Source organism: Tachypleus tridentatus, chromosome 13 (assembly GCF_004210375.1).
Source record: "Tachypleus tridentatus isolate NWPU-2018 chromosome 13, ASM421037v1, whole genome shotgun sequence".
In the NCBI taxonomy this organism is placed as follows: Eukaryota; Metazoa; Arthropoda; class Merostomata; order Xiphosura; family Limulidae; genus Tachypleus; species Tachypleus tridentatus.
Genome location: NC_134837.1, coordinates 88,772,050 through 88,788,853, shown reverse-complemented (window position 1 = coordinate 88,788,853; position 16,804 = coordinate 88,772,050). Strand labels below are relative to the sequence as shown.

Here is a 16,804-nt window from a genome sequence, read left to right as displayed (position 1 = left end):
TCTGGGAGGATTGTTTATTGGAAGAGCTCTAATGGATCTGAAAAATAAAGATAGCATCATGTTTCATGATTGATACTAGAGATGCAGCTCAATATCTCAGTTAACCAGACAACTCTCAGTTGTGAAACAGGTTAAACTCTCAAGGAGAGAGAAGTCATGAAATAATAAAGAGTAAGAAAACTGAGTGCTAGTTCTCTTTGGGTATCACCTACTGTACTTGTAATGAGGAAGATTGGAGCCACAATGGTCTACTGAAAGGTGAATAACGTCAATAAAAGGGATGCCCACCCACTATCAAAAATTGATTCTATGTTGGATGCTTTATCTAAATCAAAAATGATTTAAAAACATTATATCTGAATAGTGGATATTGGTAAGTGCAAATCAATGAAACAAGTACGGAAAAGGAAGCTATTACTATTAGTAAAGGTTTAGGGAGTTAAAAAGTTTAGATAATGTAAATGCACTTGCCACATTTCAATGAGTAATGGAATGTATTCTCTGTGAATCATCCTGGAATGTCAGACAAATCTTTCTGGACAACATTTATAAAAACCTCTCTATAATTGCAATGACAAAATTTTATACTGTATGCAGCTATAGTTTTCACTAATGTTGTGGAAACATTTTTTTCAACTGAGAGAAAACAGATAACAAATGACTTTTTTTCTTTTTTTTCAAAATCACCATTTTTAAATTTTTATTCAAAATACTTTCTTGTTTGTTGACACCAAAGGCTAAAGCTGCTACATTCGTCATGGAAAGAAAATAATTTTGAAACACAACAAACACTTTTTCCAGTTACAAAGAAACTGTTTTACACTAATGAATGAGTGTACAATACAGAATAAAAATAATAGGTGTAATGGTACCAAATGAAACAGACAGAGAGCAAGAATACTTGACAACATCAATGAGAGTTTAGGTGGTAAATTACACTGGGGACTGCTGTGAAACAGACTAAAACAAAATACATTTAGAAATTTCTGTACCTCACTTAAAGGCACAATTTTAAAAAATAGCATTTTTAATGGAAAAAACACCAAGCATTATAAGCATGCTTGATCAGGAGTCAATATCAATACCACAATTAACAGACTTGATGAGAGAAAAATATTCATTATTCACAAATACTGATTAGCCTTCTTTTATATAATTACATACATAAATAACTATATTGTACAGTTTTTACACCAGTAACCAGATTTTCATCATATCTTTCAATATTCAGTTAAATGCAAAATCTTTTATATGAATTCTTATATACATATTTTTATAACACAAACTTTCGTTTCAATTCAAATTCTACAACATATATTTTAAGCATCACACAGAATAAATGAAGGCTTAATGAACCACACTAAATTCTGTGATTTCAACAGGAGCATTTTCGAAAAACAAAACTTAAATCGCTACAATCTATTGGTCTATGATTTAAAGTTATTAGCTATAAAATAGTAGAGACCACAGCTTGTACCTAATTTAATACCTAAAAAATGATCTGAAACATTAGAAAAATATACGAAGTGCATACTATCATCTTAGTAGGAATGCATGCTTCAAAAATGAAAAAAGAAAAATTGTGTTTACCTATGATGCATTACAAATATTCATCTTTATGTCTTAACATTGATTATATGCTTTTAAAAACAATACTTGCAAATATGTACTTAAAAATAAACAGGAGAAGTCAGACACGGATACACATTGACAAAAATATTTTTGTGTATAGAAACAAACCTTAAAAAAAACCTGTGAAAACACCACATACTGATGCAGTTAAATTTACTTCATTTGTGACATTCTGAGTGCACCAGTTCAAATACTTACTTTGCTCTCACTAAAGGTAATATTTTCAATCTATTCAAAATTTAATTTGAAATACTTTATCTATATACATATAGTATGGACTGTGCACTACTACAAATCTGATCATATGCTTTTCAAAACAATCACGTTTATCATTTCCAAACAAAAATGATAATGATACATTGTTATTACTAAACATTTCTTGATCTGACTTAGATTTCATGACACACAAAATATAATTTCCATAATGAAATAATTTAAGATCATAAATTGAAGACATGCTGTTAATTTCTTTATTTATTTTCTATATATCATGAAATATGTAAAAACATATCTTCACCACAAAGATTATGTTAAAAATGTTCCTGTTAATCATCCTGTTAACTTATTTTAAAATAAATTATTCATGTATTTACCCACACAAAAAATAACAATTCAATATATCAATTTGATAAAATAAATTAAATGGCATTTAGGGTTTGGAATTTATGTTTTTCATATACTGTGTGTATCTGCCTAATTACAATAATTTTTTGTTCAATCTTTTGAAACTTTGGAACTTGTTACCTTTTGTTGTTATTATTATGTTATTCTACACTTAAAGCCCTTTAACTCAAATCACATTTACAAATGGTAACTAGTTGTTTTTAACATGACCAGAGAAAAGTTGCTAATGCTGTATATTTAGAAACATATTACTGATACCCTAATGCAAAATCAAAAAGTATATACATGGAAATCTTAAATTTTGAACTGCCTACTTCTATAAAACATTAGAAATTCACTTTTTACTCATGTTTCATTTGGCAGAATGTTGTGTGTTTGCCTTTTATGTAACAGAAGTGTAACTTTTGTTTTCATTTTCTTTGTGTTTATAAAGTATAGAATAAGTAATCTAACATTATCGGCTTCAAAATCACATAACAATAAAGAAAAATTAAATAAAAAAAATCTGTTACGATGACATAGTTGCTTCAAGTTTTTATTCAGTAGGAACAAACAATGACTCCTCTTGTTGCTGGTATTTCTCAACAAACGTTAGTTAGTTATACATCTTTCTTGTACGTAGAGCTCTATTTAACAAAATTTTACAGATTACTCTTTTTACACATGTTCATACTATTTAAAACTAAGTCAAAGATAGTTGGGTGTCTAAACTGTTGATCTTTAGATAACAGATATTTCTAACATTTGATTTCCTTGTCAAGAAAGTTTAATCGAATAAAAACTTTCATAACATCAATTTCAGGAAGAAAGAAGTCAGCATACCATAATTTAGTGGTTCCAAAACTTTTAATACCATCAGACTTTCAAACCAGAGGATTACAACTGATGCATATAATTTACTGAAAGAAATTTATGACTGGTTAAAAGAAATAATTCAAAGGTTAGTCAACAACAGAGCTGGCTAATGGAATAAATTAGTAACATACCTATACTGACACACAATTGTGAGGCATGGGGTTTATTTTCTTTTTAATGTTTTCTTTTAAAGTTCTTGTGTATCTCTAGAATGCTTTGTGCATGCTCTTGTAAGTTTCGAATCTGTCGTAATATGTGACAGAAAAGGTGTTATTTATGATAGCTATTCCATATTTTGGCCTAAAAGACTAGAAAAAAGGCAATTAGTGAACAGTACCTATTACCAGCTCTTCAGCTATTCTAATCAAAAATAGATATTTGACCATCATTCATATAAAACATATATGGCCCCAAATTGCACAGCATAATTTTATGGCAGCAGGACATGTGATTAACAGTTCAGTACACTAACCACTGGCTTCTTCCATCCAGAACAAAATAAAATAAAACAATCACATTTGAAGTGGGAAAAAGTAAATTTACATTTTTACTTGACAACTGTCACAAAAGTACTTGATAAAAAAAAGCATGCAATAAAAATGATTGTAAAAATTAACTGAGATTCACAATATGTGGATACTGATTATATCTGCAACTTCTAGTAAAAGTGAACTATTGTTGAACTGTTGTTTTTAACTTGAAAAATGAAGTGAATGAGGTGATCTATATCTATGTCTATTTAGATTTAGTTTGGTGCTTTGTATACCACCTCGCTTACTTCATCAATGCAAAGAAGGTGGGTAAAAGTGTTATGAAATAGCTTGTTAAACCACAATTCTTGATGCTCAATCAGAAACTGCTCAAGTGTTTATTCAACATCATAAAAACTACAATTTATTTGCCAAAATATTTTCAGCTATATTCAACATTTTAACATCTAGAAAATGTATGGAATTCATGTAACAATTAAGCCAACAGCCAATATAACATTCATTACCCTTGGTAAGCATCATCTAACAAAGTTAATACTTCCTCATTTTATCTAAAATTAAACAACTGATATTTTAGTTGTGTCTCATTTATCAGTATAACTGACAAAAGAAAATAAAGCTTCTTCACAAATTTTAATTTTAAAATTGATTTCCAGAAATTTCATTAATCTGAAACATTTTTTCATTCTCCATCTCATAATCACAGCTTTTCATATTAACTTAGTTGACTGACTAGTTAAACCATTCTCATCTCACAGATTAAACCTATCTAACACTTATGTCATTCCACAAACAAATAGAACAAAACAAATATTAGCTCACAACCAAACCAAGTCTTAGTGTTAAATACAATGATACACTCTGTACTGTAGTACTGCTGATATATTAAAATCCAAATGCTAAAATATATAGCAGACATCTATATCATATGATGACATATCATCAGATTAAATATAAATAGAAGATTTATTTTTAGTTTTGTGGTGAGGTTTAAGATTCCTGACTTTAATTTGTGACAACTATTTAGTTAAAGACTTGAAAACTAAAAGTTTTTCAAATATTACAAAACAAAAATGAGCTTTATGTATTCACACAGAAATAATACCTATACAAAACTGGACAGTTGCAGGGATATTGCAACTATACTTGCCAGAGTAATAAATGGTTTGTGCTATCCTCGCGACCTGCAACATCAGATTGTCCTGAGTGACTAAAGTCCTCATATCCATCTCCTCCACTAATCACTAAGAAACGATAGGTTGTTGACTTAGGACTAGAAGTCATTCTTCTAGCTGCTGCTCCCTCTTTCCCATGACCTGATCGATGTACATATTTAGAACAACTAGCTGTATCAATGACTGTACCTGGGACTGTTTCAACATATGTGAGGAAGCGCACATGTCCCGTATGGCCATGAGGAACTCCTGTTAAATTCATATTAAAATAAATAACATATCTGAGAATAACAAAAGAAATCTCACAACTAATACATTAAAAATTATACCTGTAAAGAATGTTTACAGTACTTATGCACTTTTTCTCATTTGTTTTCAACTAGTAAATGTATATTTTGCAAATTACTAGGATCTAGCAATAAATATACACAAGTTAGATGAAATTACAATATGGGAAAAACATTTAAAAAAAACATAAAAAACACATGCACCATACAATCATTCATAAACTGCATAAATTATAAAAAACGTCAATATTCATTGCTATTTTGAGCATAAGGAACAGATTAGAGAAAAACTGTAAGAAACACTAAAGAAACATTTCTCCAATGGACATTTTCCAAGCCTAGTATATAACAGTCTTGGTTACATGGAGATTTAAAACAAGAGCTACATGAATGGTCATATGATGAAAACTTTTTTTTTTATTCAAGTACAGATTGGGCTCAATTTCATTAAGAGTTCAGTTGTTTTTTGACTTGTGAAGACAACTATAGAAATGTCTTAAAACAAAAGAGCTTCAATATGAAATGATCTCACTATTCTATGTTTAGCTAGACAATGTTTTTAAATAAAAATTTACACAGATGTCAAGAATGATTTATTAGCATTGCATTTGAGATATCAAGTTGCAAGTGGAATATTCTGACTTTCATGGTCTTTAATTTTAGAAAATTTAGTTTAATTCTATCATCCTAAATATCTTATTGTGTATATCATTATACATTCAATCATTTTAGATCATATCTTAGTCAAAAACTAAAACCACAATCTACTGAAATCTCATTTTATTTAAGGAGTGTTATGCTGAAACAGTAAAAATAGACTCTATTAAATGAAAAAAAGGCTAATTTAAACAGTAAAGATAGCTAGTGTCAGAAGAAGTGCATCTTCATTTTCATGTTAATTTGTTTAAAATGAAATTATTTAATCTTTTGATTGTAGAATGTTTGAAATACAAGTCAATAATTATTATATATTTTAGAACATAATGTAAGAAATATCAAAAGTACTTGAATAGTTGACTAAAACAATGAACATGTTTAATATTGGTTCCATAGTTTTTTTGCAACGTGAGGAGCAGAGTATCTTGTTAATATAAGCAGTTTTGAAAAGTTATACATTATAAAAATCATATAATATAAAAAAAATTATTATGGATTTTCCTATTTTGAAGTCCATTATATATATTATCACCACTGTTTATGTTAATCCTAACAAAATTGTAACTTACTTAATTTTTCAGATAAAGTTAAAATACTTCAAGGAATATATAAATACCACAAGCATTAACAAAATCTTTTGGTCTATATCCACATAACTAATTATAAAAACTATATATACAAGTTATACATCACCTATTGACAACAAACCCAATCCCATATTTATAACATACAGAGCCTGAGTGTATTATATTGAGTCTATTTCAGAGTATCACTGCTCATTAAAGTCCATGTTGCCAGATCTGCTCATGTTCTCATGTTCTGTCTGACAACCAGCATCTTGACAACAGCCATACAGTGTATATTATGTTGTAACAGATTACATTATAAAGCTTACATGTCTCAAGCACACCATATATTCCTATGTGCTTTTTATAACATAATGGTTTTCTACTGCCTGTTTCAAAAGTTCAACCTCACAGAAATCAGTAGGTGTTGCATCTGCCAACTTAACCAGAATCTTCATATGAAATAGCATGAATATCTATTTCAATCTCCAGCTGTCTGAGGTATGTGATGGTTGCATGAGATGTATGATCAAAAGCCTTATCAATTCTCAAATCCACCATGTTGAACTCATTTACAGATAAAGATCCTTCTTGTTTGTGTTGGGTATGGTTGTTGTAGGCACATGGATGATTTTTTTAAATGAGCATTGACTTAATACAACTGAGGTATGGCTTCCTGCAAGTTTATTTTTGAATGATTCTGGTGGCCCAAACTGAATCACATTCCTTTGTTTTCCAATGCCATTAAGTTCGGGAGATACCCCATCTTTGCAATTCTAAACCTCTAATCTAGTTTTCACTACTGAATTAGGGCCAGCCACATTCAGCAGTAGAATTTGCCTAATAATCATCAATAGTCTTAAAGAGCCTTGAAACTCAAAAAAACGAACCTAAACACATCTTTATAATGTGAGTGATTGAATATTTCGAATCAAAAGTAGTTGTTACAAACTAAAGCCAGAAGTAATCAATTTTTAATGATGTCAATTTACCTATGAAAATCAAAGCAACTTGTTGATTTGCATATTCAAAATTGTTTTAATATAAAATAATCAGTTGTCTGTATGTCAGGTATTACTTGAAAATTGTATAACTAACAACAAAAAATATTCATTACAGATCCACTTTATGCTGAAGAAGCAGCTTCAGTTATGGCAAAAAAATGATGAATTAAAATTCAGTGATAGGTAAACATTTTTTGAATATTTTGAATTTTTAGTTTCTAATGAAAGTTATCACTAAACATAATATAAAAACCTAATTTTAATGTAGCAACACTATAACAAATTAAAAATCAAATACCTTAGGGCGAGCTCATGAGAACTGTTTATTTTGTAGCCTTCATACTAAATTGCATAATAATTAGTTATGTGTATAAACATCTAGCTTTGAATATTTCTCTCATTTATTCATAAAATTAATAGGATGTTTCTTTTAATCTTGGATGATAACAATACAATTAAATCAACAAAATATGCAGCTGAGAATTGTTTTTTAAAATTTCATTCCTCTCTGCAAGTTAATAGACCAAGCAAAAACAAATACTCATTTATTTCTGAAAAGTATGTCTGAGATTAAAATTATTTTAATTTTTGTCTGGTGTGATCACCTTTCTAGACATCACAATAAGTACAAAGAAGAAATATCAAAAAGAACATTGGAAATATAGTTTAATAATTTCATTGCTTTCAATTGATGCCTTCAACAAATTGCAGTATATTCCACTATCATACTTGAATTCTTTAAAGATAAAAATAAATCTTCAAACGTTTTTGAAGCCATAAGTAAACCATTTAGAAAAAGCCATGCTTCTACTAATGTAATAAAGTTCTATATCTATACTTATTTAGATTAAATTTTGAATATATTTTAAAGTTTATGTTCCACTGAAAAATGCAAAACAAGGGAAATATATATAGTGCATCAAAAACCTAATCCTTAAATTTTTAAAAGGAGACACTTACTGTTGATTTTCTTTTATGGAACCAGTTAATATGCAGATTGTAAGGGCAATTTTTTTTTTTCCTTTTAAGAAAGTGCCAATTTTTTAAAATTGTAATTATTGTCACTTGGTGATAAAAATATCAGAATTATTAACTGGAGATCAGAATTTTCTAAGACTTGTATAAATGACATGTTTATTTAAATATTTGGATTTCTTCATGAGAAGACTCATTGATATCCAATTTTAATAAAGGAACTTTCAGTAACTATTAGCATTACAGTTTCCTTCCAACCCATACACAATTGTTACATTGATGTTAAAACTTTTTTTATACATTTACATTATATTCATTTATAAGAACTGTAACAAAACCTCCAGACAAATCCTTCATGTAAGTTGACTCAAATTAATTAAAATATTACATGTGTACATATAATTTAACTGTGTATATTCTTTCTGCCAACATATACATCCTCATACAACTAAATTCTACTTACCAACAACATTTGGCACATTGTCCAAATGAAAGGTAGAGAATGTCAGGTGAGGTAATGACATAGTCAGTATAACACCTGCACTAGTTCCAACCCATAAATGGTCCTTGCAAGCTAGCAAAGCTGTTACTCTTAAACATGCTGCTTTGTGTTGACGAATTATATCATCACAACCTAACAAATGTAAGAAAAATACATTTTTAAACAAATATCACTCTATCAGACATTTGAAAAAAATCTATTTGAGCTGATTAGTGTTTTTCTCAGCAAAATATGAATAAACATAAATAGAAAACGTGACAGCACAAACTATATGCCACTTACCAGAATATGTTACATGAAATTTAACTTTAATCACAACCAAAAGTGAATTGTACTATACATCACTATTTTGTAAAATTAAGACTGACAAATGTATGCATTTTTGATGTTATAAGTTTAAAACTGAATATGGGTTTAACCAATCAACAACTTATCAAACTTTTATGTTTTCACACTTACAAAACACATAAGAAAAAACAAAACAAAAATCCACTTCCCATGGTTACAAGAGATACAGAATATTACTATTAGTGGAATATGCACACTAAAAACATATTCCATGCAGTATAAGTCTCAACTTACAATAAGCCATATATCACACACAAACTATAAATAAATTCTTAAACACGTTCTACCAGAAAATACTTAAGAGCTAAGAATCCCAGTAAATTTTCTTTAGCCTAAGTGTACCTGTCTTGGGAGTTGTTCATTTCGTCTTTTATAAAAAGAAACAAATACATCAAAAACTTTGCCCCAGGTATCTTAAACAATTTATAAAAATTGAATATTTTCATTTCTTTACACATGACTTGTTTATTTATAATTAAAAGAAATGTCATAGGAACTAATGGAAGAAAATTTTATATAGTAAAGGGAATTTATTCAACAATGTAGACATTTCTAACTGCACACACTTACTAATCTCTATAGATACATCTGAGATTATGAAATATACAGAGTACACAATTACATCACAAAAGCTAAAAATAATTATAATTAGCAATTTCAAATGTAATTACCAGCAATAGATGAGCATTTACACAAAAGATAAATATTCACATACCAGATAACATTTTGGTTACAGCAGGAGCAACATTAACTTCTAAAAGTGTCCCATAAGTTGTGGCATGAAATAGTCTTAAGATGGCACTGTGCTGCACAGCTATCCACACTCCCAGACCTGAAGTTACCATACAGAGCACTGTTTTGGATGTGTCACTCGTTACTTGAAAGGAGAGCTTTGAGAGAGAAAGAAAAATATGTAAATGATTTTATCTACTCCATGAAAGTTACCTCTATACTATTATTTTATTTTTCTAATTTATTTGTTTTAACAAAGATAATTTTTCTTCTGAAGTAATTTTAATACAAAACCTTTTTTAAAATTTATGTCTAATTTTCCTTTTTGATTTTTTAAAACTTTCAAGTTCCAATAGCTAGAATTGGTAAATAGGCAGGTGGTGGCATTGCTTATGTAAGAAGGATGAATTAATTTGTGATGACATGAAACCCACTCAAATAAAAAAATGTATCTCAGGATGGCTGGTATGGGTATTAGGACTTTTACCCATACCACTCATCCTGAGATAAGCTGTGTAAGAATGGTTTGAATTGTTTGTCAAAACGATATTTGAAATTTCTCCTCTTGAGGTCATCAGTACTTTACATTATTACCACACAGTTTCATTTTATAACAATATTGATGTAATGACTGAGTCACAAGTTCTGAAAATGTCTGTAAATATTGTAGCAAAAAGCTTGAATTTCTGGGTCTTCTTCCTTCTGGTTCTTTTTAATTATATGATAACTCAAAAACCAAAACAACAGTGTCAACCAATTTTCCTGAGGTGACATAATTTCAAATGGAATATCCACTTTCATAAATATTATTAACTAGTAGTAATTTAAAAAAAAAATCTAGTGTAAGCAATGTTATCACTATACTTTGAAGTTAATTTTCTTACAGAAATCTGGTGTTCCTCTAAGGTTGAAACAGCAATAATCAGTCAATAATAAATAAATGATAAATATTACAGATGGAATCTCATTGTATTTAGAACTTGGTTACAAAAGTAACCTGTATTAAATAAAAACAAGGAAACAAGTAAGAAATGAATCAAATGTAGAAATGGCTAATATTAATATGAATATTAATCCTAGTTTTTGGTCAAAAACAATAAATAAATATACAGAAAAAAGTTTGGTCTGTTGTTGTTCCTGAATATCCATGGTGTAAAACTCAATATTCCATGTGATGCTACATTTGATGTTCCAAAGAAAACTGTTAATTTATTTGTACACTACTTATTCAATATTTAATGTGTAATTAAGAAGAAAATTATCAAACAACTACATTCTCAAATTCAGTCATAATGTTTCTTTAAAACCTAGGCTAAAAGGGCTGTTCAACATTAAAGATGGAAAACAACTACTGAAACCCTCAATGGTGGTATATGAGTCCAAAGTACAACTAGTAATATACTAGATTAGTGACTGGAAGGCTATCTAGTATAGAAAATACAATGTGAAATACTAGTAATATCACCAGCTAATGTTCAAGTGAGTGTGATGTTATGCCTATCTCCATATTTGTTCATGTCACAGTCTGTGAAAGATTCCATACTAAAATATTAAAATGTCTTACAATTAACCTAAGAAAACTAGCTCTTAACTATAAAATGAGCATGCTACCACTATATTTTTAACTGTGGAAGTGTATAAAGAAAATAAGAGAATGTGGAAGCTAAACTCCTATAAAATTTCCGGAAAATAAATAAAAATGGTTAGAGAATAATCATAAAGCAAAAATACTAATTAGTATTTTATTTGAAATATATTTTTCTAACAGAGATGCACAATTTTATTAGAGACATTTACACAAGTAAATAAAAGTAAATTTATCTAGAAATAAAGTAATTAAAGTATTCACTAATGTTATCATACAGTAAAAGAAACCAGAGATTAAATATTTTACAATATTAATATTGTTTAAAACAATATCAAAAACCATGCAACATTAATAGTTTTAGGAAGAAAAGTTAGTATTTAAAGATTGTAGAAATGTAAAAAATATTCATCATAGAAAATTATTTTCACTTCTTACTATAACTGTTTTATATATTTAAAAAATCTTGAAAATACAGATGACACTAGGTACTAGTGCACTGAATATGAAATGAAAGTCAAGATAACTGAATCATCCTTTTACCTCAATCTCTAAATCTGTAGTGTTGAGCACCTTTATGTAGTTTTGACAAGCACACCAGACTTTCCCTGCAACAGCTAACATTTTTGTCACTGGTGCTGTTACACTTCCCACAAACATACACTGAGGATCTGTTGTATTCCACCCACCACCTGTAGCCATGACAACAGCATAAAAATTAAGCAGGGTATAATCATATCTATGAGTTACTATTTAAGGACAAATTGGTAACCCTTAACATTGTAGTATTGTTTCTAATATTTTATGTATAAGGAACATAACATCTCTGTGATACAAAGCTGTTAGTTAACATATGTGGTAATTACTTCCTTATCTCTCACTTTCTATTATTTTATGAGATCATGAAAACAAATAAGACTTGTAAAACATTCTCATAAATAAAAGTATGTTGAAATGAAAGTGCTTGTCAGAAAAATCAGTGTGTAACTACAGTAATAGATGATTAAGGTAACCTTGAGGTGTTAGAATGTTCTCATACACTTAATGTATTTTACAAATTATGCAATTATAAATGTCAGTGTAGATTACTGATGAAACACTTTTACCTGAACAATTCCATGTCAGTGTCAACCATTGCTTATTTAAGAATATCATATAAAATTTTTCAAAATTTGTAAAATTTTAATCTTAATAATGCTATTAAAGCAATACCACCTAAGCATCAAAAGAAAGTTACCACAGAAAACATGATCTCCTGCAGCAAAATTTATATTGCTAAATTGACAAGACTAAATTAGTCTAGCTATAAGTATGAAAAACTAATATTATTATGGTTATACACTATATGACTAATATACTAGTCATATTGTGATACTATTCCTATGGACTCTTTTAATTCTTGAAAATCCCTACAGGACTAGATAAGGAATGTAGTGATTAAAATGTAATAAAGCCCAATGTTAAATTCTAATGACAAGAATAATTGAATTTGACATATTATCGAGGCTTTTATAAACAATAAAAAATTAGAAAAATTGTTGTAACTGCTTTTGAGTAGATAGAAGAAAGTTCAAAGATGACATCTCAGTCACAATACCTTCAGATTGAATGTACATAAAGCCTGAATTTCTTAATTTAAAATAATCACAATTTTGTACTATTAAGTTTATACAGTTTAAGCTCAAAATTCTTATCATTAAACTTCACAAATATACCATACTTACTCAAATCTTGCTGATATATGATTACATCTCCATTTGTCAAGGCTACAAACACTCTGTTATCTAAATATCTAAGAAAAACAAAAGAATTCTTGCAATTTATACAGATAAATGTTATGTTTCTAAAACGATTCAAATTGTCCACAGTGAATCCACCCAATAAAGGAAAATAAACCTAAACTCCACAACAAAACCTTCTCCATAACTGATTAACATGTCCAACATTGCACATGTGCAATGTACCCCCCACCATGGTTATCCATGCAATTCTAAAACACAATGATAACACAATGATAAGTGACATGCAACGAAATTAGTATTTTAAGTGCCTTTATTTTGGATTCATTTTCACTCACCTACATAGAATTTATATAGAAAAACAATAATACAGTTAATAGTTACTGTAAAACAAACAAAATTAACTTTCTTCAACATCCTCTCAGTGAAATTAACTTAATATTGGCTTGTTCTACAGTAAACTGGTTTAAAAATGTAGTTCAACAAGCTTAAAATTGAAATATGTACATATTATAACCATAAAATATTTCAGTGACTGACAGATAGTGTATCCCCACAGCAATGTGGGAACTACTTCATCAGTCACCTCCAAAACCTAGGATACATTTCATAATCCCATGTTGTAGCTTGTACCCTAGGGTCCTTTTTTAAAAAATATGCAGCATATTTTATTTCATGTTAATGTGTTTTGGTTTATGGCTTGAAATATTTTATGGTTATAATATAATTCATCACAGGTTGGGATTTGCTGTTTATAATGCAGTCCTTCCTCATAATTTTGTTTATTCATTTAACTTCATTTAGATGTAGTTATTTAATTTCACTAAAATATATATATATATACATTTGAAAAATATATTTTATGTAAACATATACATATATATATAAGATATACCAACTGAAAGAACACTGTATGACATTTAGTCATAGCAAAATATTCAAACAGCTTACTTCTGAAATTAACATAGAATTTTCTGATGTTCATACTATAAGGCACAATTCTATATTTAAAATGTTAAACATTATGTTGAACGATTTATATTTACAAGTATTTACATGAACAATGTTTGAAATCAATATCATTAAAACAAAATTTACATGTGCAAAATGTTATGAAGTGTAGACTGTGAACTGTATCACTGTACTACTTATTAAACTTTTAGTGTTCTGACTCTCAGTTTATCATTAAGTTTAATTATACAAATGATCAACCAGAAAGCCAGTTTTAATGCAGGATTTATATTTACAGCATATCTAAGTCAAAATCAATCTAGTTTTACTATTATAACATCAACATATGGAATCAATGTATAAAATCTATTAAGAAATTCTAAAAGCACACACAAAAAAGAAAAACTTTGCTGAAAAAAACAAAAATGACTTTATAAAAGCATCTGAAACAAAATTATTGAAAATACTTACATAATACACTGGATAGAAAAAGAGTGTTGTAAGACGAGTTTGTGTTTTTTAATGCGAATGTTGTCATTACAATTGTAGATGTGGATGCTAGAAGAGAATTCAAAGAGATATGTAAAAAAGTGACAAAGTTTTCAATAAAATGAAAAATCTTAAAAATAACAAAAATTATAATTCTCCTCCACTGAAAATGTATTTCCAATAGGTACTTACTTCGTCACACACAAACAACTATTCTCATTCAATGCTACTCTGTATATACAAATATTTTTTGTGCATGCCACTAACCTTGAAGCTCCCAACCATCTGGAATTGATTAATTACAATGCACCTTGCATGCAAATCATCATGCAACAACCCTTCACTAATAACTCTCTTGACACATGTGATTCTCTCTATTCAATTCTACAAAACTACTACTTTAAGGTTTGACAGAAAATGGAAGCACCAATTTTCTGTGTGGAGCGTGAGTAGAGGTAAGTACATATTGGAAATACATTTTCAATATAGAAAAATTATATCTTCCAATATGGTACATTACCTTTGCTTATATAAATAGCTAAAATCCCACATTGAACAGGTGGATGGACTGGTACGAGGGAAAGAAAGAAGCCTCCATTAAAGTATTCAAAGGACACTCCCAAAGAGTTAGTTTTCTGAATCTAAGATCATATGTGAGAGACTGAATCACTTTTGTACTAAGTACACCCTTTGCTTAGTGTGAGAAAAAGGTGTCACAGATATAAAGAGAAATAGGTAGGAACAACCAACAGGGAGAGAACTATGGTTAGATAAAGATCCGAACCACATGATATATGAATCTCAAGCCCATAATCCATAAATGTGGGTGAGAGCAGCAGGATGTGCCTCCATGCTTGTAGAGTGGCTAGGGTGCAATGGACTGTACATCACAAATCAACTACATCCAAAACTCAGGCCACCAGGAACCGACATCTACACAGAGGTATGATGAGGATCATATCATCAGTTAACTACAATCCTATATAGGCTACTGGGAACCAAAATCCATGTAGGGAAAGGAACGAGGGCCATACAGCTGCTAAGTCGACTACACTTCAAAACCCAGGCCACTAGGAACTGACATTCATGTGGGTGTAGGAAAGAAGAGCATACCATCTTCACCTTAAATTCATGAAAGATGAATGTATGAGGTGTAATCCCAGTGGTTCACAGTACTTCCAATGAATGACAGGATTAATATGCAGGGAAAAAGAAAGGTGCATGATGAGAGTCAAGACACCAAGAATTGATAATGAGGAGAAGGGTACGAGAATAAGAGGCCAAATGAATTACAATTCGAACTCTACAGGTTAGGGAGGAAGAAAAAATTATGGAAAAAGAAGAGGATTGAGAGAAGGAAACTGTGGAAATGGATTACACAGAAATAAACTGTAAAAACAATGAAACGACCCACAAAATGTACTGTACAGGAAAAAGTAATTTGGCTATAAACATGAAAGATAATATGAAATGAAAAGTGAACAGGAATATATCAAAGGAGTCATGAAAATGTAGGATGATAAAACTGATTCAGAACAAAGGAAAAATATTGAACTGAAACAGCCAAGAAAACTAGATCTGGTACTGAAAACATTAATCAGACAGACCTGAATTGGAATAATATGGATGAAACAAACATTTTGTGAAGACGACTGATGAAATGAGAAAAAATAACAACTAAAGTTATAAACTGTATGTAATGTGGTTAGAGAATATTGACATTCAGGGCAAGTGCATGATGAACTAAAGATCAGAAACAAAAGAGATAACTACCTGGGAATTGATAAAATATCCTGAAATATATTATAGAGGAGTACTTCACAGGAAGCAGAGCCACCAACAGTTTTGGAGGATCAAGAGTTCACTACTTGGAAGAAAGTGTGATGGGAGTTGAAATTTAATCAGTGATGATGACAAAAGCACCTGGAACACAACCCTCCACGAGACATGTAATTTTTTTAAAATTCAAAATAAGGAATCCACTGTCTGCCACAAGGGAAACAAGAAAAAGTGTCTCTTTGGTGAGTGAGAGAAGCCACCACTTTAGAAGAGTCAAAATGGAACAAGATTAGTCAATATTTGTATACAGGTTAAAAATGAGTACAAATGCTCTTAACTTGACAGATACTACAACTTTCTATTTGTCTTTATTACAAATCCATAAGGGCAAGGCATGAATTATATGTGATTTG

At 29.5% G+C, this 16,804-nt stretch overlaps 1 protein-coding gene across 2 annotated transcripts in view; it reads right to left on the bottom strand.

Annotated features, from left to right (window-relative positions):
* Nucleotides 1–662: 662 nt before the first annotated feature.
* Nucleotides 663–16,804, bottom strand: part of LOC143236821 (uncharacterized) — a 200,202-nt gene continuing 184,060 nt past the window's right edge. The window contains exons 18-24 of one of the 2 annotated variants that reach the window (XM_076475419.1): nucleotides 14,595–14,681; nucleotides 13,158–13,225; nucleotides 11,977–12,125; nucleotides 9,832–10,006; nucleotides 8,730–8,900; nucleotides 4,753–5,026; nucleotides 663–2,882 (exon numbers count right to left, since the gene is read on the bottom strand). In XM_076475419.1, the coding sequence (XP_076331534.1) occupies nucleotide 2,882; nucleotides 4,753–5,026; nucleotides 8,730–8,900; nucleotides 9,832–10,006; nucleotides 11,977–12,125; nucleotides 13,158–13,225; nucleotides 14,595–14,681 (925 nt within the window). In that variant the 3' untranslated portion in view covers nucleotides 663–2,881. Of the gene's footprint in view, nucleotides 2,883–3,958; nucleotides 5,027–8,729; nucleotides 8,901–9,831; nucleotides 10,007–11,976; nucleotides 12,126–13,157; nucleotides 13,226–14,594; nucleotides 14,682–16,804 lie in introns of those variants that run through there. The other variant, XM_076475418.1, reaches the window with a different exon arrangement.